Raw genomic sequence first — 23,738 nt, 5'->3', positions numbered from 1 at the left:
TGCTGCTGGATGCAGATTGAGCAGCAGTGCGAGTTGGCGATGAAGACGTCGATTTTGTTTGGGGTCTGGGTCTGGGTCTCACACGTGCTTGCATAGGAAATAGGAGATGCGCAGTTGTGAGTCACAACAGGGTGGCCGGGGCATGTGCCTGTATATATAGAGATAGGTCGTGAGAGAGGAAGAGTCACAGTGGGAGGTGGTCGATTGAGAGGTGCAACGCAACAACAACAACAACGACGCAATCTGAACGCGTGTATCGCTTGGCAGCTCGGCGAGTCTGTCCGTTTGGATGGTGGAAAGCAACATTTGCGCTGTGCGCTGTGCGCCGTGCGGCTTGCAGCATCATGCAGCATATGCAGCACGCGGATGAGAGGGCGAGCGGCACGCGCAGCACACACATGCCGACATCAGCATCAGGCGTCGGACGCGCGCCTTTCGCGCGTCCGCCATCCGCGTCACGCACGCCTGCATGCCCGCCCTGCTTATTGCTGCCGCCTCTTCAGCCTTCGTCTTTTCATAGGCTGAACAAAAGTGCGTCCCCGTCCGTGCGCGAGCGCGCGCGTGCGTATAGCACCATGCAGCAGCACGATGCTGCAGCAACGCACCAAATCACCCCGCGACGAGTGACTGTACGCGTCACGTGCCTGAGGTGGTGTGACGCGTGAACAGGAACCCCCACGTGGTCACTCACCCCTTCAATTTCTAGCTTGGGCTACACCGATCGATTAGGCGCGCAGCACTCGTGACTCCAAGAGTCGGTCTGAAGTACTTATTTGTGACTGCGCAGGGTGATGTGAGCGGTTGGACTCTTGATTGTGCTGGCTTTCGAGGGCAGGAATCGGTCAGAACATTTTCAACTCTGCTGAACAGCGCGCGTGCCTGCATCAATCATAATCACGAAATCAAGAATGGCAGTCAAGTCAAGAGTCAAAGTGTGGATATCGGAAATCGTAAACGCTGCTTCGTCAAGCGTGTCGAGATTCAAATACTCACCACGACTCCCTTGACTAACGATCTTTGGTGAATTATTGATTGAGCCTGCATACATCCTGTGCGTTCCGCTTATTTCTCACGAATCTTCATCAGATTCTTGATTTGCGGCTCACTCAGAAGCGGCGGTCGACACTTCTACTTCAAAGTGTGACAAGGTCTGCCTCAGCCGCTACCTCTGCACCACCACCCGCGCGTAGAGTCTGCGCCTGGCCCACTTGACTGCTGTCGTGCCTCCCTCGCTGCCTCCTCCAAGCCATATTTCTGCTTTGCAAACCATACACCAGCTTGGCTGACGATCACTACCACCACTCTGTTTCTCTGACCATCTGCACGCTGCGCGAGCTGTTGTCAGTCCACTCGGAATTCCGTGCTCTATCTACCAGCTACATTAATCAAGCCGCCTCTGTCGCACTCGCAGCTGTCGACAAGGACCAGCAAAGCAACTACTTGGTCGCAAGGCCACCTGACCGGCTCACCCAAACATGTCCGAACGAGACGATCGCGATCGCGAGCGGTCAGATAGGAGAGCAGGGCGTCACGGCGGCGGCGGCGGCGACGAGCACGGCTCTGCGTACTCCTCATCTTACAGGGACTACGATCGAGGAGGTGATCGCTATAGTGACAGGTACGCGGACCGGCAAGCGGATAGGTACGCTTCGGGCGGTGTCAGGGATGACCGAAGAAGAAGAGACTACGACCGCGATGCGGACTACGGCAGAGACAGGGACCGCAAGTATGCGTGAGTTGTGCTTCCTGGCCAAAACACTTCCTCGCGCTCCATCAGTGCGCACGGGGTGCTATCATCTGTTGGCGCAGTGAAAAAGTTGGCGTCTGACTCACACCCACTTGGGCCTCGCTCCGCGCAGTCGACGCGATGATGATCACTCTCGAGGGCCGCGATACGATGCGCCGCGTGACTATGAGGCAGACAGATGGGCAGGTCGGGATCGCAACGATGGCGCATACAGGCGCGAAGATCCGTACGCACGTAGAGGAGGAGATCCTTGGCGCGAACAACCACCCACGAGCCGTGTAGATGAGATGATGAGGCGAAGTCCCACACCACCAGGAACTAGGCGCATCAGCGAAAGACTGCGAAAGAGCAACAAGTGGGACGTAAAGCCGCCCGGTTTCGAAGAGATGTCGGCTCAGCAAGCCAAAGCGACTGGTGAGTGCTTGAGACTGGGAGACAGGTCACACACCGCGCTGCTCCATTTAGGGCCTGTTAGAGTCGCTTCACCGACGCTGACCACTTGCTCCTCCTTCATTGCTCGTTCGCGCAGGACTCTTTGGCACGCCAGGCCAGTCCAGAGGTGGTGCTGGCACGCATGCTGGCTCCTCCCTTCCGCCCATTCGCATGGGCAGCGATGTGGCTGGCTTGACCGACGCTCAGCGACAGGCGGCAGGCCTCAATGGCACGTTGGCGGCCCGTGGACTGCGTAGATTGTACGTTGGAAACGTGCAACCAATGGCAACAGAGGGCGCATTCATGTCCTTCTTCAATGCCAAGATGCTGGAGATGAACTTTGCTTCCATGCCTGGCGAACCATGCATGTCAGTTCAGGTCAATCCGGACAAGGGATGGGCCTTCCTAGAATTCAGAACTCCAGAAGAAGCTACAAATGCGATGGGCTTCGATGGCATAATCTTCCAAGGTGCAAGCTTGAAAATTCGCAGGCCAAAGGACTACACTGGACCCGATGTCAACCCTCCCTCAAATGTTCACGTGCCAGGCGTCATCTCCACCAATGTGCCCGATGGACCGAACAAAATCTATATCGGTGGGTTGCCAACGTATCTGCAAGAGGAGCAGGTCATCGAGTTGCTCAAGTCTTTTGGCGAGTTGAGAGCTTTCAACTTGGTCAGAGAAGCTGGCAACGGGGCCAGCAAAGGCTACGCTTTCTGCGAGTACGTCGACCACACTCTCACTGAAGTGGCTTGTGCAGGTCTCAACGAAATGGAGCTTGGAGATCGCAAGCTGGTCGTGCAGAAGGCTAGCAGTCAGTCAGGAGGACGCAATGTCAACCCGATGGGAGCTACCGGATCCAACATGGCACCTCTTGGTGCACCCGGCGCAGGCGGTCTGACGCTTCCCTCTGCAGCTGCTAATGGCACTGGCGAGCCAACCCGAGCAATGACGATGCTCAACATGGTCACGCCAAAGGAACTAGAGGACGACACTGAGTACGGAGAAATTTTGGAGGACATCGCAGAGGAGTGCTCCAAGTACGGCATCATCTCGGACATTCGCATACCCAGGCCCGTCGTTCAGTCCAAGGGTGCTGCTGCTCAAAATTGGAAAACGACTGCCGCTGGCTCGAGCGGCGAGACGGACGCCGAGGGCAAGGTCAAGGAACGAGAGGGTGTAGGGCGAGTCTACATCCGATATGAACAAGTGGACCAATGTCAGCAAGCCCTGCGCGGGCTTGCTGGCAGGCACTTTGGAGGTCGAACCGTCATTTGTGCATTCATCAACGAGGATGATTGTGAGTTCGAGCGGAATACGTAGAACGCGAACCTGGCAGGGCGTGTGCTCATTCGCTTCCTCTTTGCGTTTTGTCATCAGGGCCCGCCGATGAAGACGGCGGTATTGGATCTGCGGGCCAAGAGGTCGCTGCAGCATAATGGTGCCCGTACCGTGCCTCATCGTGTCGAAGCATCTGTCGCTTCCAAAAATTGCGCGCTACTCGCAGCTCACTCACGCAAATCATGTGGGCACGCTAGCGCCTGCGGTTTACAAATCTGCAAGTCCAGCGCCGCCGCGCCCCAAATTGTTCTGACGGCATTCAGATAAAATCGTAGTAATGACAGCTTGTGCCCAATCTACGCGCTGTTGGCCGGCAGCAAGCTCTCACACAGTGCCGAGGAGACTGTCGAGTGGTGGTTGAAAGATCAACATTGCCAAGTTGCAAGGTACACAGATCACACCTTGGCCCACGTCGCTCCGTTAAAGTAGATGGCGGGCGTTGCGTACAGTGAGAAGTCATGTCCATGGGTGGTGAGGCTTTGATCGACTTGCTGCTCCACGTAGCCAGGTCCACGGAGCCCACGGTAGGCGAAGATGGTCTTGCCCTTGGCGAAGCTGAAGGGACCTGCGCCATTAGCTTGCCAGAGCTTAGGATTCACGATGGTGCCCTGTGCAGTCACGAACTTTCTCAGGACTCGAAGTAGCATCGGTAGCGCAGCAAGGGCAGCGGAACATGACTCACGAGGTTGCTGTTTTGAACCACCACGACGCTGTCTACCGCCCAGGGACGCGCCAGCCAGCACGTGCCGTCCTTTACGTCGGCAAATCCGTCATTGGCACGGAGAATGTTGACGTCATTAAGCACCACAGAGCCTCCGGTAGTGCTTCGCCAAGCTACAATAGCACCGCCGCAGCCTCGATTGTAGATGGTTGTGCCTTGCAAGAAAGCCTTGCCAGCCCCTGCGGTAGGAATGTGGAGGATTTGCAAGTTTGACACATGCGGCTGACAGAAAGCGTTGCGGTACACACGACAGACTGACCGTAAATCATGTCCACCCAACCGGAGATGCTGCCTCGCTCGAGCAGGCATAGACCATTGCACAAGAACGTATCTTGCCAACCCTTCTGCTTGACGTCTACAAGCACAGCTTGGGTGCTCTGGGACACTGCCACGGCGAGAGTGGGGGTCTTGGGATGTTTGCCGCGGGCAGATTGACCTGAATTGTAATCTTCAGCGGTGTTGAGGACGTCGACATTTTCAAGTCTGATCATGCCCTTGGCCTTGAGGTACAGCGTGGCACTATCGACGTTGCTGCTTGTGGTAAAGGGGGCGTTCGTAAGGATCGGAGCTGAGCCCGATCTCTCCCCCACTATCGTGCAGGGGTGTTCCACGATGAATTGACCGTTGAACGTCGATCCGCTCCTGAGCAAAATGAGCGGCGCCCGCTTAGCCAGGGCGGCGTGCAGCGCAGCAGCGTTGTTGACCACGGCGGCGTCTGGCGAAATGCTGGGGAGAGCATCGACTTTCCAGCAGGAGAGAAGCGAGAGCACAGCCAAGCGTTTGAAGAGGAGCATGGTGAAGGACGAGCTTGGTAAGCGTGAGGTCACAAGTGGCATTCAGAGCGAAAGAGCAGAGGAACAGACGTGAGGATGACATCAGCAAGCGGAGCACACCGAGCGAGCTTATATACTTCTTCTATGGATACGTTCACCGACCACCGCCCTCAGGCACTGCCGTTGCATTCAGGCTGTCACTTCATCTTTCTCGCTCGTGCAGACACCTTCTGCTGTGAATTCAAAGAAAGACGTTTCCTGCCTCTATGGAACTCACGGAAGCGCCCTTTGTTTGTTCGTCGCGGATCAGCGGAAGGAGCACACCGAGGGAGCAGACACGATCCATTGTCTGCAATAAGAACGCGAACGATCTCCCGTGCGTAGCCCTTTCCCGAAACAGGCGGCTCAAGAACGCCCTCTTCATCCTTTGGATAGCGTCGACGGAACTGCGCATCCTTCTTCGTAACTCAAGCCACCCGCTTCAATGGCGTCGGATTCCAATGAGCCAGTTTACTCGGCATGGCCTCGCAGCTTGCTCGCAGTTGCATGGTCGGGGGCCACAGGTCTGGCGTGGCCTGGTCGGATTCTCTGCGCGGACACCATCGTCTTCCCGTGCTGCTGGTTCATCGGAACGGCCAGCGCAGCCAAATGTGGCCGGCACGTTCGTGGTGCAAATTGCTCGATGCATTCTAGAACGTATTGATCAAAAGCTAATAAGGGTGCGAATCTGCGGCGCGTGCAATTAGAGAAGCCGCAGAATCGAACACATCACCCAACGTAATGTGCTGAGAAGCGACTATTCAGACCGTCTTGCCAAAGTGGCAGATAGCTTCTCAACACGAATGTCAAGTGATCTGCGTCGGACATTTGTCGCTTGCACGCGGCTGCACGCGGCTCTTGCCGACTGGATCACCGCTTAACAGCCTTTGAGGGCAGCGATCAATCTCACGATCTTTTCTCCTCGACGCATCTTCATTCATGCGGTCTACTCTGATTGAACGCTCCCTCTTACATTCCACTCCACCAGCTCCTTCAGCTTTACTCCCTTTCCCCCGAATATGTCCAGCGCACTAGCAGCACACAAGGTCCGAGGGTCAGAAAGTTCCCTTGGTCATGACAAGTGTTGCGCATCGTTGTGCTCACCTGCCGAAAGTGAGATCGATCTTGCCGCCAGATGACTCGTGCACCAACTCGAGGTCCTGAATGTGCCTCGCTCCCCCGGCATACGTTGTGGGAATATCGGTCCACTGCCCGAGAGCTGAGGTCAGAGAGGCATGCGTGAGTGGATTGACTAGCACTCGCCTGGGCGGTGCCGCGCCCTCCTCGAGATGCGGGATTCCTGGCACACCAGGACAGACAAGTCGCCAGGTTGCGCAACTCACATCGCACAAGCTGCTCGTCGATGCCTTGACAAAGTCCTTCCACGTCGGCAGCGTGAATCAAGAATTCGCTGCAATGCTGCGAGAGCATGCTGATGCTTTGCTGATTGATGCGCAGATCCGTGAGATCTTGCCAGCGGTTCATCGCAACGATCCATTCCGAGCCCCGCTTTCGGCAGCTGTATCGTGTAGCAGCAAGTGATGAGTCCCGATCAGTGCTCTAGCAGCAGCCGTGTAGAGTAGTGCTCGCGATGCCAAACAGGCAAGCGCTAGAACAAAAGCCTTGCCACATTCGGATCAGACACTCGCTATTCACCTCAGATCAACGACGATTCGATCTTTTCCCACAAGGTCTACCAACGCTTGAAGCCTGGACAGTGAGAACTTGCAGTCAGGAAAGAGGTAGGATGTGACGATGATCTGAGCAGCGCGGCATCAAGCACAAAGAGTCCGAGTCAGCGGTTCGAATCGCCAAAGCGCACGTGTGTTGCGTTGTGAAGCCATTGCTCGAGCCTGCTATCCGCCACGGCCTCCCGCGCCCTTTCCCACGCACCTTTTCGGCGCCATCAGCCACCCACTGCTTGGCATTGGACTCGTTGATGCCTCCTCCCACTTGCAATCCTCCCGGCCATTCCCGCAAAGCCTCTCGGGCGGCATCCGCATTACCAGGCCCGAGCATGATGACGTGTCCACCCCTGAGGTCGTGCTGCCTGTACAGCTTTGCATAGTGGGCAGAAGAAAAGGTGGACGTAAAGTTTGTGCGCAGAGCAGCGTCTTGCTTTGCCGTGCGCCCTTGGCCGTCAGCTGCTTGGTCGTCTCGAAGACTGCCCCCTACGATTTGTTTGACCACTCCTCCGTGCAGGTCGATGCAAGGTCGGAACAGGCTCCTTTTACCCGCTTCTACCGGCCGTGTGCTCGATGAAGCGGTAGCCGCAAGCGATGCTTGTCCGCTCATGATGCTCGATGTGGAGACTGATGGACTATCATGCGTGGGCCATCGTGGAGGTGTTGAGGGAAGAGATGTGCTTGCCCGCTCCGCGCCTGGGAACGAGCCATTGCGGTGCCTTGATGCAAGGAAGCAACAGCGAGTTTCTTGAAGTGCGCCTAATTGTGCACGCTGCCTGCTGCGCGGTGCGACGGACATCCGCGGAAGTGTGCTCGCTGTTCCCCTCCCTCAAATCTTCGCAATCATTGACAGCGCCTCTCTCTGTCCCGCGGATGAGCAGCAGGCGCGCACAACGATGCTACTACCGGTACTACTCTTGATGAACACAGACCAATTCTGCCTCTACGTCGTGCTCTGCACCCATTCATTTGTTGAATCACGTGACTCGGTTGACTCATGCACCTACGTGACCCCTGCATCCATCCATGTATCAAGCATGTAAACACCTCTCTCTCTCTTCTGTCTCTTAATCGATCATCCATTCGTGTGATTCATCATCATTCACATTGCGTGGTTTCCGCATGTATTCGAAAGCGCGCCAGCGTGAGCAAGTCGAAGGGAGTGCCAAGAAATCCGACGTCGAAGCACATCTTATTTCACATCGGATGATAAAGCGCGCCAGCGTGAGCTTGCTCGGATGAGGAGCGCCTGTCTGGCCAACATGACGCAATGCTAGAAATCTGGCTGCACCGCGCCATTTTACACGCGGCCTGTCCACCATTTTACCTTTACGAGTTCTTTGCTTCTTGAAGCTCTTGTGCGAATTGAATTCAGAATGCCTGGGCTTTCTTGCAGCCCCTCAAGACTGTCTCGTAGACTTGACGCGAATGCGATTCTCCACGAAAGCTTCACGCAGAAACTCGTTTGAGGTTTACCCCGCCGATCGGAAACGTTGCGTCATCGTCACCGCGGTTGGCAGTCAAGCCTTTGATCACCTTCACCTTCGGCTCACAGTCCTCATGGTCCAGTGCACATGTTTCCACCGAGCCTTTCACCCACTTGCACGCGCCCTAGCCTCGCAACCAGAGTTCAATGGCCCCGCTGAATGTGAATGCAATCGAAGAAGATGACGACGTCGTCATTTGACGCCCGCGCCCAGGCCCAATCAAGGCCCGCAACAGTCTTGATTCTTTGTTGCCCACAATTTGAAGGCACAACTTCAGTTCAAACTTCTTCATTCTTCAAGCAACAAGTCTGCGCAAAGCACTTTTCAGTCCAAATCTGCACTTACGTAGCCATCGATCAATTTGCCATCTCTCAAGGAGTTCATTGACCGGGTTTGTGCCTGTGAAGCTGAGGCAAGCAGCGCGAGGGACAAGACTGTGTCGTACTTCTGACCGCTTGAAGCCAATCGTGAATCAAATCCGGCACGAGACTAGTTTCGCGAAAGAGAAGAGGAGGATGGGAGGGGGAGAGTGGTGACGCCATAGCTTTGCATCACATTGCCGAGTGATCGCCAGGGAGAATCTTTTCTTCGCGGTGGGTTGCTAGACGCGCAATATCCAAGTCAGACTCTTGATTCGTCAATGGCGAACAGCTATTTTGCAACACGAATTCGCATGACGAACGCCATAGCTCCACCACGTGCTCTCAATTCGTGACAATGACTTTGCGAGTGTGCGAGTGGAAAGAGAGTCAAAAGTAAGTGCAATTAAGTGACCTTGGTCTAGGATGAAGTCTCGGGTGCTGCTGCCTATACTCAAACTTCCATCGCTGCGCACAGGGAAGCACGTGACCGAAGAGTTTGCTCGATCGTGCGCTCGGCGCGGCGTCCCTGGCTGGCTGGGTGCATGAAGCCGAGATCAGCAGCTAGGGCGGGCAACAGTCAAAGTGAGAGAAGCACGGCCTGCTGCTGCCGTGGCTGCCGGGGCTCTGATGAGGGTGCTGGGTGGAACTTACTCGCCGCGCGGGTGCAGCACGCGGTGCATGGGTGTTATCGCGGACGATGGATGCACCGCGCCTGCTGCTGGTGGGCCTGCTTTGCTGTATCATTTCTTCCTGCTTGGTGCCGTTTGCGATCGCACCGAAAGCACAGATCTTGTCGATTCGCATTCACGATTGGTGATCATTCTTTACACCTCATCACCTTCTCCTTTCCCTTCACTACGCAACGGCAGCAGCTGGTTGCGCGCAACACAGCCCCCATCTTTGTTCTTTCCATTCCTACTGCCTGTCAGATCTCATCCACGCCTCGAAAGATGGCATCGATGCGCAATCTGATCAGATCGGCAGCAGCGCCTGCTCTGCGTCAGGCCACCGTGCCCACCACACCCATCTCTGCCGCTACACGTTTGGCTCTGCCCACTCTGGCCAGGTCGGCAACCACCTTGACTGCTGGATCTGCCCGCGTACCGGCCCACGCAGGTCCCACAAAGGTGAGCTGAACCTCCCAACCAAATCTCTGATCGCACAATGCCAGCATCGCTCTTGTTGCGCTGACGCCTGCTTTGCGTGATTGCATCGCTCACAAATGGCGTTTGCAGTATGGCGGTGAGTCTAGCGACAGCGTTCCAACAGAGGCATACTGTACTGTGAACTGACATGGATTTGGACCCCGCATTTCATCCGCAAAACAAGGCGTGTACACTGTAACGCTGATTCCAGGAGATGGTATCGGAGCAGAGATTGCTGGAGCAGTCAAGGAGGTCTTTGAGGTGCTCAACGTGCCGGTCGAGTGGGAGCAGTTCAATGTCTCTGGAGAAACGCACGGCAGCGAGTCGCTCTTCAAGGAGGCCATGGAAAGTCTGAGGAGGAACAAGGTTGGTCTCAAAGGTGAGCAGGAACGAGGCAAAGGAGGGACAAAGGCATCAGCACAAATTTGGCAGAGACGACTGACCGCCAAGAGCATCAAATTGGAAACTCAGGCATTCTCTTCACTCCCATCGACACCACCTCGCACAACTCTTGGAACGTGGCCATGCGTCAGCAACTCGACATTTACGCTTCTTTGGTCATTTGCAAATCCTTGCCTGGCTATCCTACCCGTCACAAGGATGTTGACTTTGCCATCATTCGTGAGAATACCGAAGGAGAGTACTCTGGTCTGGAGCACCAGGTGAGTGAGCGAACAGCGCACCAAGCTATGACCGACGAATGTACCTGCTCCGACCTGACACCCGGCATCGCCATCCTCTGCCTCTACTGGCAGTCTTACCCCGGCGTGGTCGAGTCGCTCAAAGTCTCCACGCGTGCTTCAGCAGAGCGCATCTGCCGATTCGCGTTCGACTTTGCCCTCAAGAATGGACGCAAAAAGGTGACTTGCGTTCACAAGGCCAACATCATGAAGTTGGGAGATGGTCTCTTTCTCAACACTTTTAGGCAGGTGGCAAAAGAGTACGAGAGCAGCGGAATCGCCTACGGTGATATGATTGTCGACAACACGTGAGTCGTGGGATGATTTGCTCTCGGGACGCCGCAGGCACGCGGGAGGATAGCCTGACCATGCCCGACCTGGACTTGACAGCTCGATGCAACTTGTCGGTCGTCCGCAACAATTCGACGTGATGGTGATGCCCAATCTGTACGGCAACATTGTCAGCAATATTGGTGCAGCTCTGGTCGGTGGACCGGGCACAGTGCCAGGAGCTAACATTGGCAGAGAGTACGCGCTGTACGAACCCGGTTGCAGACACGTTGCGAAGGACATCATGGGCAAAGGCACTGCCAACCCTGCTGCTATGCTCCTCAGCTCCACCATGATGTTGCGACACCTCGGACTGGATGCGCACGCAAACCAAATTGCGGAGAGGTGAGTTTGGATGATGCGCTTTGCTCGGTAACTCTCGCCACGATGCAAGCTGATGTAGATTTTCTTTCAAATTCGAAATCGTCTCCTGCAGCGTTTACAAAGTCATCCAAGAAGGCAAGGTTCGAACTGCCGACATGGGAGGCAACGCCAAGACCAAGGAATTCACTCAGGCTGTCATCAACAACTTTTGAGTCGTAGCCACACGGACCAGCGTACTGCTCGCCCTCGATGTCGAATAGCAGGTGACTTTTGCAATAGATCAAGTGGAATCTGCAAGCTCTGATCGAGTACGTCCTTACTACAAAGTGCATGTAGTCGGGGCATCTGAGCTGGCAGAGCTGCAGCGCCAGGACCATATGGAACTTCAATGAGGTCTGATGCAGCTCGAACAGACTGCTCGTCATAAACGTGTGACCGCGACCGTGCAGAGGCCGCGCGGCTTTCCGCGGCGCCTGAAAATGGATCAAGACGTGCATGGCAGACAAAGTGAGCAAAAGATCGAGAAACCGTTTGCTGCGCTTCTTGTCGGACAACACAGGACGCTCCTTGCGCCGCCGAAGAGTAAAGCATCGGATTGCGATGCAGCTCCCACCACTATTGCGCCCAGCACAGCTGTCAGGTCATCTCGCTGTTGCATATCTGAGAGATTTGCGACCAAGTTTGGGATTGCAATCATGAAGCGCGTGCAGGGACAGGAACGTTGGACTGCAGCAAGACGGAAGGAACCGAATCCGTAGAGATGTCGCTGCGAGCGACGTGCTGCTGGTATCGTGACGATACGTTTTCACACATTCGTGGCTGCTTCCAGGCCACTTTAAGCGCTCGTCGAATTCGAAGCGGCAGCAGACGTAGGCGCATGGGTAGACGTGGCACCATCCGTCGACGTGCCGTTGTATGACGCCGGAGATAGCACCGCAGAATCTTTATCCTTGTCGGCTGGCGATGTGGCACTAGCATTGGCCTCTCTCTCACGCCCACCACCAGAACCTGACGGCCCAGATGCAGATCCGTGACGTTGCGAGCCACTTCCTGACAATTTGCCGATATCTAGACGAAGTGCAAAGTTTGAGCAAGTTATCAGTCGCAAACCTCGGCAGGGTTAAAGTTGCAGGAATGCACCCACACCACGAAGGGACCCAACCGCGCGCGTGACCCTCGGCTTCGGCAACGCAGTACGACCAGTGATTGTACCTGCAGGACGGGCCAAGAGATGAGGTCAACAAGGATGCGGGCTGACCGCCGTGCGAGCGGAGACCTACCTCTTGAAGACGCGCAGACGATCGTCCTTCTTGAGGTCCAGTCGATCTTCGGGTGCCGCGTAGTCCATGAGCATGATTCCAGGCGTGCTGGTGCTGGTGATGACAGCGGGAGGAATGGGATCCGAGCCCTTCTTTTCCTGGGAAATCCACGCCGTCGGAGTATTGGGATCCACGGCAGTCGAAGGGTCCGCTTCCGGTCTCCCAAGTACGCCGGCTAGAGGTCTGTTGGTTTCCAGCAAGCATCCAGCAGGCACCCATCCCGATTTGATCTCTCCTCCAGATGACCCCCCTGAGCCGGAGGAAGACGGCGTACCGGATTCCGAAGCGGCTTTCCGTGGGACCACATCACCCTTGCCCATCGCTTTCGTGTCGCGCTGCACCACCCACCATCCTTTGGCCTTGCTAAGGACGACAAAGGTATCGCCAACGCCAACATCGAATTCGTCTGCTCTTTCGGAGACGTATGGATAGATGGCAATGGCGTAAGTTGGAGGTGCAGTTGCCGGCGGCAACCTGGCTGCGGGGCCACTGATGAAGGGCTCGCCATTCTGTCCGCCCGCAACGACCATGCCATCCTCTCCGCCGCGATCCTCCGCTTCTCCCGTCCCATCCCTTGCTTTGCCTCCGCTGCCCCCCGCCCCTCCTCCTCCTCCTCCTCCGAACTTGGCCACAGCTTCCGCCACCCTGCCACCTCCCGGGCTTCCGCCCTTGCTCGCCTGAGATTTGCCCGAGCTGCCAGAATGAGGGTCGCCAGCCGCGTCTGTGGTCTCCGCAGCTCCTTCCTTGCTGGCTGCGCTTCCGAGACTATTCTTCCGCTGAGCAGCTTTCGCATTGGCAATTGCGATTGGCGACTTGACGTCGCGGATATGTCGCAGCATAAAGACTGGATTCTGCTTTGCTTCTTTGAGCTTCTGGAACAGCAAAAGTGGCTTTTCGTCGTAGCTGAGGCAGCGTTCTATCACGAAAGGCAGCCGCACGATTAGCATTGGCAACGCAATCGCATGCCTGCAGGGCACACAACCACTCACCAGTCTGACCATAGCAGATGAACAAAGCGTACTGTCTCCAATCGTCGTTGATCTTGTACTTTTTGAGCGCAGCGGGCAAGACCTTGTGGCACGGGTCGTCCAGAGTGACCCGGAAGCTCTTGTAAGGATTGTCAGCACTGCTACCTGCATTGCTCGACTTGGACTCTTGTGCGCCCGACGAGATGCTGCTTGACCCTGCAGAGGCACCCACTGCACACCCATTAGCAGAAACTGAACCGACTGCAGGAGCGGTGGACTCTGAATTCGGCCCGCCACTAGAGCTGCCCAAGTTGGGCGCTGCCAAGGCTCTTCGCGACGTGGCTACCGAGGTGCTGGCCAATGGACTGTGCTGAGGTTGCGATGAGCTGCTGTTCGCCGCTGCTTGCTGACCCGCAGTGCCCAACCTCGAGACGCCGGGTGGAAGAGCAGATGTGGGCGTTGCACCAGGTGTGGACGCTGTAGGGCTGCTGCTAGGCTCATCGCCCAGACCCGTGGAGCTCATTGCACCAGTGACGCTTCGTGTGGGACTGTTGCCAGGCGCACCCGAGTGAGAGCCCATGCTGGTGCTGGTGCCCGAGACAGCCGAGGGTATGCCGGCCGTGTTCGGTACCGAACCGGTGAGAGAGTGCGCGCTCGTAGGAGTGCGCGCTTTACCCAGGGGGACCAGAGTGTCACCTTCGCGATCATCGGATGCGGCATCGAGCATCGAGCTCGCATTCTGTAGCGAGCCAAAGTGATTCGCGGATCCTGAGCCGGAAGCCGATGCGGACGCCCCTCCGCTACTACCACCGTAACTGAGAGCGCTGGTGGGACCAGCGTAGCTCTGGTCGTAGTGTGACGTATTGACGCCTAGAGGTTGCTTGCGTGGCGAGTCGGGCTGATGATGCTGAGCGTTCGAAACAGGTGCTGTTGTGGCAGGCACTGGATGATGAGAGCCATTCGCACCGCGGGGCGAGGGAAGCGCGAGGTTGGATAAGGTCGACTCGGGTGTAAAGAGCAAGGGATCTGGTCTCGGCGCAGGATGCTCCGACGACGGGTTCTGTGAGCGAAGTGCATCGACATCAGCTAGGCGGCGAGATCGCTTCGGCACGACTCCCATTCACCTTGACGCCCAAGATCCTGCACACGCTGGCGAAATCGTGCTGAAAGCGGCTGAGGTAGTCTGCCAATTTGGCAATCTCGCCTTCGAGCGTGCGTATGCGATCGTCGCGCACCCTCAGAGCTGAGACGAGGGCGGGCAGAGAAGTGTCTGGCGAGCCGTCCAGCGTGGAAGCTGCAGAGGGGGGAAGGTGGGGTCAGTGGGAGAGGTCGAGGGACACGAACAGCCAAGCGACAGGGCGAGTCGGGCACGCCACGCGCACATGCGGCGATCTTGCCTCATCTCCCGCTCGCTTGCACCAGGGCTACACACCTCCGGGTTTCCAATCTCCCTCTTCGATGGTCACGCCCCAATTCTGCTTTAGTCGCCAAATGGCTCCCAACAGCGTTAATCTATGACCGACGGATGCGATGCCCATGTCCAGCAAAGCGTCATTGTCCAGCATGAGCAGCACGTCTCCGGTAATGGCATTCTGCCTAAAGGATGTCGAGTGCCATGATTGAGGCGGAGACAGCGTGCCCAACCAGCTGATCACATCGTTCAAGCTCCACTCGGTGGGGTGCACTGTCCCGTGCACCCAAGAATTGGCACCCACGCTGCTGCCCGCTTGACCAACCCCGTTGAACTGGTCATAAGGCGAGCTGACCTCTGCTGAAGTCATGATTGCTAAAGGTGCGCTCGTGGTCAGCCTTCAAATGATCGCCAGAGTGGGTAGCCCCTGGTTGAAGACCGACATGCGATGCGGTTTGGTTTGGGTTTCGGCTACGATTGATGGCTCTTGAGCTAGCAGTAAGGTTGGTGAGCGAGAATGATGCCGCCCAAGCGCAAAGCAGATGATGTTGTCAAAGTCGCGCGATCTGCAACGTGGACGATGTATGTGGCCTGCCTGGTCGAGAATCGATGCGGCTTGGCTATTCGAGTGCGGGGTGCGACGGTTTGGCAGGAGGGGGCGCGCACGACCGGGCAGGGGAGCTGTGGATGCGGCGCGGTCGGGTACGGGATCTGGACGGGCGACGAAAGGGATGGGAATGTCAGAAGTCGAGGCGAGGCGAGGCGAGGTGAGGTGAGGTGAGGGGAGGAGAGGAGTGGGAGTCCAGGCATCGATCGGCCACTCAGCAAGCCGTGCTGTTTGGGACTCACGAACACCATGACGATGACGATGTGAGTCTGCTGCTCAAAGGCTGCTAGGACGTGGAATTGCTCGCACAGCATATGCCCTGCCAGACAGACATGCAGCTCACGCGCGTATATGCTCTGGACCTGACTCCAAGCTCAAACCACCATCTCGCATGCACCCACCCACGCACCCATGCACGCACCCACGCACGCACGCACTCGATATCGCAATATTATTGGGGCAAGTAAAGGTATTTATTTGTGCTTGCCTGATTCGTGATTTGAATTTGTTCAGATGTGGATCGAGCCATCAGGCATCACCAGCTATCGCGTATATAGGATCCCCACGGCGCCTATGCAGCAGCCACGCAGCCGCGTATGCATGCAGCAGTCAATCAAGCATCGCGCGCCTACGCTCGATCGCGCCCACAATTAACAAGGTGTTGGCATCCCGCGCCGCCGCGCTTCTCCGCGTGTTGCATGCATGCCTTCCCTCTGCGCAATCGATCGAGCAAGCAAGCAATCTGATTCAAGAATGCGTGTTCTGGTGAGTCGATCATCACGAGTGACTTGCGATATCTCACGATCATTCAAGATCGCTGCTGCTATAGCTGCTGACAGAACAGGCCGCATTTGATTGGCATGGCTTCGCCTTCGTGATTTGATTTGGTACTCCGAAATGACGTATGAAAAAGTGCCGCCCACCTTCGGTCCCAGCTCGCTACCTGGGCATCATCAATGCTGACTGACACCATCCAGCACGGGCGGTCGACTCGATGCAGGGAAAAGCCCCATCACGCAGTAGCTCTCACAACAATCTCGCGCGAGCACCATTACATTGCATTCAGAGGTGCCGCACTCGATGTCTTTCGCCAGCAGCTGCTTGGAGCTAGAATTGAATTTCGCGGAATGATGATGACTTGGAAGCGGAATGATGCATGAGGAGAAGCAGAAACATGATGCGCAGAGAGGCAGGAGAAAAAAAAGGTGCAGGTGTCGCGAAACCAAGGCAGGAAGGCGAGGATGAGGCAGAAGCGAGACCGAACGCCAACCGTATAGCGAGCGCTCTGTCAAGAACGCGGCTCGTGGCGATTTGCGAGGACAAGAGGCAGCAGAGAATTTTGCGTGCAAATCACGACCAGCTCCTCCCCGAGCATGGGCTCCGAGGTGAGTTTGACGGACGAGGATTCCGAAGGGCTAGGCACCTCTAACATGGGGCTCAATCCCCGTCGAACGTCCGGAGCGTGTGCACTTGGTGAAAGGCCAGCCGACAGAGGCGGTCGACCTCCAACAGGCGAGTTGCTCGCCGCTGTCTCGGGCGGCAACAAGTCTGTTTCACTCTTGCCGAGACCTCCGTAGTAGTGCCTGCTGATGGACTGATTGCGATCCAACGTCGAAGGTGCTTGCAGCGAGGTGTTGGCGCCTGCAGTCGCACGACTCGAAGCGACGCGCGAGTCCGAAGGCGCTCTTGACAAGCCCGTAGCACCATTGCCAATGCCCGCCATGACGGCAGCAGCGGCCGAGCGAGCCGGCGGAGGGCCGCCCCGCAAATCCAGTGCTCCTTTACTAGCACTGCCTGGCGTTGCGCTGCTCGCACTTCTCTGCAGCACCGTTTGCCTCGCGTCGAATGTCGCAATGGGCGAAGCATTGTTGTCTGGTTGGATCAGCGTCTCTCGCAAGACGTGCAGAGCCAGTGTCTCTGCAGCACGACGAGTCGCGACTGGACCAGGGACATTTGTCTGGTCTGCGGCGCGATCACGAGCATTTCGCTCTGCGGCCTGAGCATCCGCGAGGTTCTTGCGCGCGATGACGGCCGCATCGATGTTGTCCTTCAACGCTCGGGTCCACTGCCGTCTCGCTGCAGCATCATCGACGCTGAACATGTAGCGTCGCTTGCTCACGTCCTCCCCAGCGCTCGGGAGCGTCAGTGAGAAGCAATTCGCCATAAAAGCTCGCTCCACCGTCAGGCTGACGTGGTGAGGGAAAGCGATGCCAATCTCGTGGTCGTCTGGCAGCCTGTCCACATAATTGCGGGCTGTCCTGCCCGTCCGCACAAACACGGCTTGCTGCGGACCCAAAGAGCGGCTGGTAATGGTGAAGCTGCACTTGTCGCTCCTTTCAAATGTAAGCACTGGCGGCTCGAAAGAAAGTTCCTGGCCGTACAGACGGATGGTCAGCTCCGGGTCGGCAGCTGGAATCGATACCACGATGGGCTCGCTCGGCTTGCCATAAGTCAATTTGCTCGGCATCCCCATGCCTAGCAGCTTGACGGTCAGCCTCGGTCCGCTTTCATCCTTGCTCTTCGCTTGCATGATCGGGTCGGCTGCGACGGAAGTGTAGATGCGCAGAAGAGTTCGATCCGAAAGGACCTGTTGGGGATCGCGCGCCCTAAAGGCTGAGAGAAAGGGCTGCTTGTCGAGCATGGGCTGTGGGTCGCTGAATAGCCGAGGCGTGTCAACATATTCTCTTTCCGGCGGCTGGCCACGCGCGCGAGCTAGTTCCTCCGCTGGCGTCGGGGTGTGCAGCGCGTCGTTGAGCGCCATGATGGCGAGCACCAGATCCCCCGCTAGCTCAGCAGAGAAGCTCTGCTTGATGAGGCCGACGTTGGAGGATGTCCATCGCTTTGCAAACGCCGTGAGCAGCGTTTCGAAGGTATCCGCCTCTCTCGGGAACCTCAACCCAATCAGGAGCATTCGAAGTGCCGACTCGATCGAAACGCCGGTGATACGCTGCATGCCAACATATGCTTCGAGGATCTGTCGACGACCAGGCGCGGAAGAGCAGAGGTATTCTGTCAAGCACTCTCGATCCAGCTCGGGCGTCTGAAACAAAAGCTTCGCTATAGTGTCGGCGTTCTTTGGCAAGCTGGATTGCCTGATCACTTGATCAAGAGCGCTGTCAGGATCACGTAGGAAGCGGCGGACGAACGCTGCCATGAGCGGATGCGGCTTGACACTCGCGGTTCTGTCAGAAGGGACGTGAAGCTTCGCTTGATGCAGCTCGATTATGTTCTTTGCTGCAAATTTCCACCGCAAATTGGCGACCGTCAGGGTCTCGTTCGGCGCAGGGTTTTCTGGCCTTGCGACGACGAGAATGTCAGAGAATAGAAAGAGGAAGCGATCTTTGACAGTGCTGTTGGTGACCACCTGAAGCACCGGAGCTGCACGCACGAGCTGACGTGGTGGCCGTTCCACCTGGGCTGGGGAGAGTTCCGGTACCAAAAGCCCTTCGTCTTTGTTTGGCGAGGTGAGCATATGACTATATCGATGTAGCATCGCAGCTGTGGCCGGCGCCAGCGTGAGCGTAGCAAGCTGTGCGGTCCTTGGTTCCTCCCTCGCGCTTTGGCCAGCATCGATGGTGGTCGAGTCGCCAAACGACGCGTTCAACGAAACGTCGTGGTCTTCAGCGTTGCTCTCTGAAAAGTAAGGCGGAGTTCGACCTATGATTTGGATAGGCGGCTCCTCCAAAGGGGGAACCGGCTTGCGAGTGGCAGATGGCCTCCGACCGAGCCCAGGCAGCATTCTACTTGCTGCATTCGGATAGTCATGCAAGCCGTTGGACAGGTCCTTCGAAGACTCTTTGCGATGCGTAGCACCGTGCAGGGCAGCGCCTTTGGGAGACGCTACCGCTTGCGTCGACGTCGACACTGGCGAGGGAGAGATGCGAAGACCAGAAGCCTTTCTGCGCAGAGTGTGCAAAAAGGATGAGGACGGAGCGATCATCTTGGGCTTTGCGACGTCCCGCGTAGCGGTAGAGCCGATTGTGACGGTCTCCTCTAGCAGCGACGGTCCAGGACTTGGCGTATAGTCTGGATTCGTCGCGTTGAACGCCTGCGCCAAAGGGCGCGAGCTGAGATTGAGTGAGCCTGCAGGGCGATGTCCGCCAGGTCTGCTAGCAGCAAGTCCTGGGGCGAAGGAAGCAGGCGTGGCTTCTGTTGGCTCGTTCGCCAAGTTTCCCACACTCCTTTGGTCCTCCCGAAACAACCCTGGAAAGGGCGTCAACTTGTGGTTGGCGTACATCGTCGCGAGCTCGGCCGAGCTCGCAGCAGGCGGATGATGCAAGTGCGCCGGATTGGCTGGCACAGGGGGCGACGCAAATACGGACGTAATCGAAGCGGCCTTTGCGTTGTGCCCCGCCGGGCTAGATCGAGCGTGCGATCCACTACCACTGCGCGCAGCTGCAGTGCTTCCTTCTTCCCGGCTACGATGGCTTGAAGCGCTCCTGATGGAGACCAGAGAGGTTTTGTGCGCGTGAGTGCGACGCGAAGCGTCCATGGCAAGAGGCGGAATAGAGCTTGCCGTGGCTGTAGGATGTGGAAGACCTGCAAGTGGAGATGAGCCTCGACCAAGAGAGGATCGCGCGGGCGCATCTTCATCGTTCAGATGCTCACGAAAGCGTGACATGGACGATGGAGCTGGTGATGCTGACTTGGAAGGCGACGGGTGCGCGGCCGGAGAGCCAGAAGCGCTGCGAGTCGCTTCGTAGAGGCCCTTTGCCTTGCGATACTCCTCGGCTGCTGCGAATTGCTCCGCTGCCTCGCGCCGTTCCATTTCGCTCCGTGAAGGGAGACCATTCTCTGCACGAGGACTTGCCATGCGACTAAGATCGGCGGTGATCTGATCGATACGCTCCAGATCCGAGTCTTCTTCCTCTGCTCCAGCTTCGACGTGATCACGGGCGCGAGACAAGGCGTCGTCGCGCAGATCATGAAGGCTGCTCTCTGACAAGCTCATCGTCCGATGTCGCAATGACGACGATCGGGGCGGCGCCATGACTGGACCAGCACTTGAGACAGCGGGCGTCGCTCCACGATTGAAATCAGATTGCGCTTGTTGTCGATCCACGGGAGATGGAATCTGGTCACGCTTCTGCACTGGCGAGGCGCTAGCCTGCAGATCCAGCGGGTGGCCATATTCGGCGTAGAAGGAAGGCGAAATGAGCGCGTCGAGCTTCGTTGGCAGCCTCCCGACGTGCGCGTCGAGCCTCAGACTGTTCGAGGCAGATGGCGCAGTGCCGGCATTACTTGCGAATTGCGTTGCTGCGGGCCGCGGTCCGCATCGTCAGTACGGCCACGCCCATGCTAACGGTCCGACACGCGCGCTCTCACTCACGCTTTGCCTGAAGAGACTCGACTGCTTGACTCAAGATATCAGCGTCGCTCCCCTCTCGTTGATCTTGAAGACTCTCTCGCGGGGCTGAACCCTGACTCGCCACGCTGATGCTGACAGGCCACGGCGAGTGGGTGTTCTGCCACTCCTGCTCGACGCCAGGAAGCTGCTGAGAGTCTGGTGGGAACTCTGTCTGTTCGTGAGAGGCGCTCAACGTGAGGGGAATGCTTGCGCTGGACTCGGGTCTGAGGTCCCGAGTCAAATGACGACCCAGCGGTGACGGCGTTGCCCAATCAATGTTGGCGTCCTGGGGCACCATTGGCGTCGACACGCCGCCGTGCTGCAACGCTTTCGAAGACTGCATTGCGGTCGCAGCAACAGATCTGCAGTCGCTCTCGTCATCCTCCTCGTCCTTCAAGTCTTGATCAAACCGGCTGTACTCGTCCAACAGGTCCGTCGCAGCGTCATCGCTCGATGCAGCATCATTGGTCTGCTCTCCCTGGCTGCCGCCTTCGCTGTCACCGTCCGAAGCCCTGTCGACCAGAGTCCGGCGACCTCGACGCACGGCGCGCAGACTACCTTGCTTGCTCAGCATGTTCGTCGCGTGATGACCCCAGTCGTTGCCGAGCTCATGATCCAACTCAAAGGCGTCTTGCCTGTCTGCCAGATCCGCGGCTGACGCACGGTCCCTTTCTGCTCTAAAGCGCAGCATGCTCGCGGCGCTGGTAGAGACGCCAGAATGCGCAAAGCTGCGTTCGGACTCGTCTGCGATGAGCGACACATTGCTGTGTGAAGGGTGCAGCATCGGCGACCTGCCATTCGAGGGCATGAGCGACGCATCGTAGGTCCTTGCTGGCGTGCCAGGTACAGCCAAAGTGTTTGGTGACAGAGCAAAGCCGCTGTACACGCTACGTCCAGTGCCTGGAGCAGATACAGGAGAAGCTGCGGACAACGCGTCGCGATGACCTGAACTGTGTTGCAGAGTTTGTTCCCTCGCATTCAACCACTGGCCGCCTCCAGCACTTGGGGGCTCGGAGTCCACAGTAGCGCGATTGCTGCCCTGCAGCTGCAGCGGGGGTAGCGGAGACGTCGATGCAGCACCGTGAACACTGCCCGCAGCTGCGCGTCCAGCCGCTTGACTTCGATTCGACAATTTGCGCATGAGTTGGGCGCGGGCCAGCTGTCGCTGACTGGCTTTGCGTTCCAAGCCAGACGTGCTGGGCGCAGTCTGATGTTCATCATTCGCTGGCTCGACAACCTCTGCGATGGTCGTTGTAGTAGGCCTGAGGCCGCCGCGAGGTGGTGAGGTTGGGGGCGAGGTGGAGCTGCGGGACAGCGGATTCTGTGCGAACCTTCGACTCGATCTGCGTGGCTCTCCTGCCGGGGGCTCCAAGAGAGTTGTGCCTTGCAAGAACGCGACCTTGCGTTGGGTTTCAGCTACCGCAGACAGCCCACCGATGGTTCTGCTGCGTCGGAGAGAGCTTGCACCGGAGCTGTCCCTCAAAGTCGATGATACACCACCAAGGGGCGCTTCTCTGCTGGATCTGCTGACCACCTTGCTGATTCGTCTGATGCTGCCAGGTGTAGATATCAGTGGCGCGCCATCGTCCAGCCCACCTTCGCCATCGCTCGCAGGCGAAGCCCTTCCTTCGCGCGAAGAGCTACCCAGAAGCTTTTCCAAAGCGTACGCTCGAGCTGCAGCACTAGCAGCGGCTGCAGCGGAGCTCCTTTTGGAAGTGGCGGCTTCTCGCTCCAACAAGACCCTGGCGCGAAGCTGTTCCAGCGTTGGCAGGGGTGAGCGATTAGATCGGGAGCGCATCAAAGACGGCACCTCGGACGGGCTCAGACGTCCCCTTTGCGGTGAAGGAGGCCGAAGGAGCGACGCTGCGGTAGGGGCAACAAACACTGCCTGAGCTTCGTCCACTGTTGTCGACGGGGTGTCCTGATCAGCCTCGGCCATGGAAAGAAAGGAGGCATCGGCCGCATGCAAGGAAGGCTCGAGGACGGGAGAGAAGGACTGGGCTTTAGCAGCTCCCGCACAATTCGAGTCCGTAGCAAGGAGCTGACCCCCGTCGTTCTCGGCTGACGCTGTTGGAGTCACTGCTCGCGGTGTCGGTGTCCGTCGCATTTCACGCTGACTGGCAGCCCTTCGAAGTTTGGCCACTGCATCTAGGCGGGAATTGGCCCGGGCCAAAGTAGAGGAGCCTTGCTGCGCTGGCGGCGGCGGCTGCGTCGTATTGCTGGTGCTTGTGTTGATGCCGTGCGAGGAGGCGTGCGCTCGGTCGTCGACAGGGAGCGCTTGCGCGTCTGCAAAGCCGTTGCTGCTCATCATCGCTGATGGGTCGTGCTGCGAGTCGGAGTGGTCAGCCGCATTGAAAGGCGAGCGATAGGACGCGCCCAGCATCGTGACTGGGGGCTGTGTGGGGCAATGGGTCTGGCCGTGTGCGTCGCGTGCGTCGTTTGCGATCGGTCACTGCCCCTCGTCGCGCGACTGGTCAAAGGCGGCCTGGTCACCTTTTGCGCACATCTGATCCTTGGCGGGGCAGCGAGAATGAAGAGGTGAGAGTGCGCGACGTGATTCGAAGCCCCAAGCCCGGGTTGCTGGAGATTGCGTCGAGCACCGAGGTCGACCGCAACGAGCTTGGGAAGATCCGACTCGCTCGTGACTGCGATGTCCTGCGGGGAACCTGGCTCGCGGAGTTGCGGGTGCCAGCCGAGTCGCGAGTCGCGAATTACGAATGACTGATTGGGATGGAAGGCTTGGCTTGGCTTGCGTCCGAAATATGCGCGAGCGGCGGCCTAAGTGCGTGACGCGTGCGGCCATGGCCGAGCCGCGCGCTTCCGGATGGCTGTGCTGCTGCTGCTGTGGATGCAATGAAGCAGCAGCTAATCGTTCATTGTAGCCCCTTGAGCCACGCGAGTCTTGAGCACAAATGCGTTTATACAACTCTAGGAGTACAAAGTCAAGTCACCATCAGCAGCTTTAGTAAAAACAAGCTCAAGGAGCTTTACGAACCGCAATTAATGCTCTCGTGAGTGCT

General features: G+C 57.5%; 5 protein-coding genes across 5 annotated transcripts; 2 read left to right on the top strand and 3 right to left on the bottom strand.

Annotated features, from left to right (window-relative positions):
- The first annotated feature begins 1,794 nt into the window (after nucleotides 1–1,794).
- IE81DRAFT_23355 (hypothetical protein) lies at nucleotides 1,795–3,883 on the top strand. The gene is made up of 3 exons (XM_025511148.1): nucleotides 1,795–2,161; nucleotides 2,277–3,479; nucleotides 3,560–3,883. The coding sequence occupies exons 1-3, from the start codon at nucleotides 2,035–2,037 to the stop codon at nucleotides 3,616–3,618; spliced, it is 1,389 nt and encodes a 462-aa protein (XP_025366673.1). The 5' UTR covers nucleotides 1,795–2,034; the 3' UTR covers nucleotides 3,619–3,883.
- Nucleotides 3,884–5,730: 1,847 nt separating this feature from the next.
- Nucleotides 5,731–7,448, bottom strand: IE81DRAFT_326453 (Phosphoribosylformimino-5-aminoimidazole carboxamide ribotide isomerase). Its single transcript, XM_025514823.1, has 5 exons — nucleotides 6,947–7,448; nucleotides 6,710–6,813; nucleotides 6,397–6,572; nucleotides 6,158–6,272; nucleotides 5,731–6,084 (listed from the first exon to the last, which is right to left on the bottom strand). Exons 1-5 carry the CDS (start codon nucleotides 7,346–7,348, stop codon nucleotides 6,000–6,002), a joined length of 882 nt encoding a protein of 293 aa, XP_025366672.1. The 5' UTR covers nucleotides 7,349–7,448; the 3' UTR covers nucleotides 5,731–5,999.
- Nucleotides 7,449–9,342: 1,894 nt separating this feature from the next.
- On the top strand, nucleotides 9,343–11,551 carry IE81DRAFT_326452 (hypothetical protein). The gene is made up of 7 exons (XM_025514822.1): nucleotides 9,343–9,714; nucleotides 9,823–9,829; nucleotides 9,917–10,111; nucleotides 10,204–10,394; nucleotides 10,488–10,720; nucleotides 10,803–11,087; nucleotides 11,179–11,551. Exons 1-7 carry the CDS (start codon nucleotides 9,538–9,540, stop codon nucleotides 11,276–11,278), a joined length of 1,188 nt encoding a protein of 395 aa, XP_025366671.1. The 5' UTR covers nucleotides 9,343–9,537; the 3' UTR covers nucleotides 11,279–11,551.
- A 258-nt stretch (nucleotides 11,552–11,809) lies between these two features.
- IE81DRAFT_23270 (hypothetical protein) lies at nucleotides 11,810–15,253 on the bottom strand. Its single transcript, XM_025511136.1, has 5 exons — nucleotides 14,786–15,253; nucleotides 14,478–14,647; nucleotides 13,375–14,413; nucleotides 12,347–13,301; nucleotides 11,810–12,278 (listed from the first exon to the last, which is right to left on the bottom strand). The coding sequence occupies exons 1-5, from the start codon at nucleotides 15,132–15,134 to the stop codon at nucleotides 12,056–12,058; spliced, it is 2,736 nt and encodes a 911-aa protein (XP_025366670.1). The 5' UTR covers nucleotides 15,135–15,253; the 3' UTR covers nucleotides 11,810–12,055.
- A 1,188-nt stretch (nucleotides 15,254–16,441) lies between these two features.
- Nucleotides 16,442–23,485, bottom strand: IE81DRAFT_326448 (hypothetical protein). The gene is made up of 2 exons (XM_025514821.1): nucleotides 20,701–23,485; nucleotides 16,442–20,627 (listed from the first exon to the last, which is right to left on the bottom strand). The coding sequence occupies exons 1-2, from the start codon at nucleotides 23,099–23,101 to the stop codon at nucleotides 16,660–16,662; spliced, it is 6,369 nt and encodes a 2,122-aa protein (XP_025366669.1). The 5' UTR covers nucleotides 23,102–23,485; the 3' UTR covers nucleotides 16,442–16,659.
- Between the last annotated feature and the right edge of the window lie 253 nt (nucleotides 23,486–23,738).

This window comes from Ceraceosorus guamensis (genome assembly GCF_003144195.1).
Source record: "Ceraceosorus guamensis strain MCA 4658 unplaced genomic scaffold IE81scaffold_112, whole genome shotgun sequence".
NCBI classification, from domain to species: domain Eukaryota; kingdom Fungi; phylum Basidiomycota; class Exobasidiomycetes; order Ceraceosorales; family Ceraceosoraceae; genus Ceraceosorus; species Ceraceosorus guamensis.
Note: the sequence above shows the minus strand (reverse complement) of the source record. Positions and strands in the feature narration are given on the sequence as shown.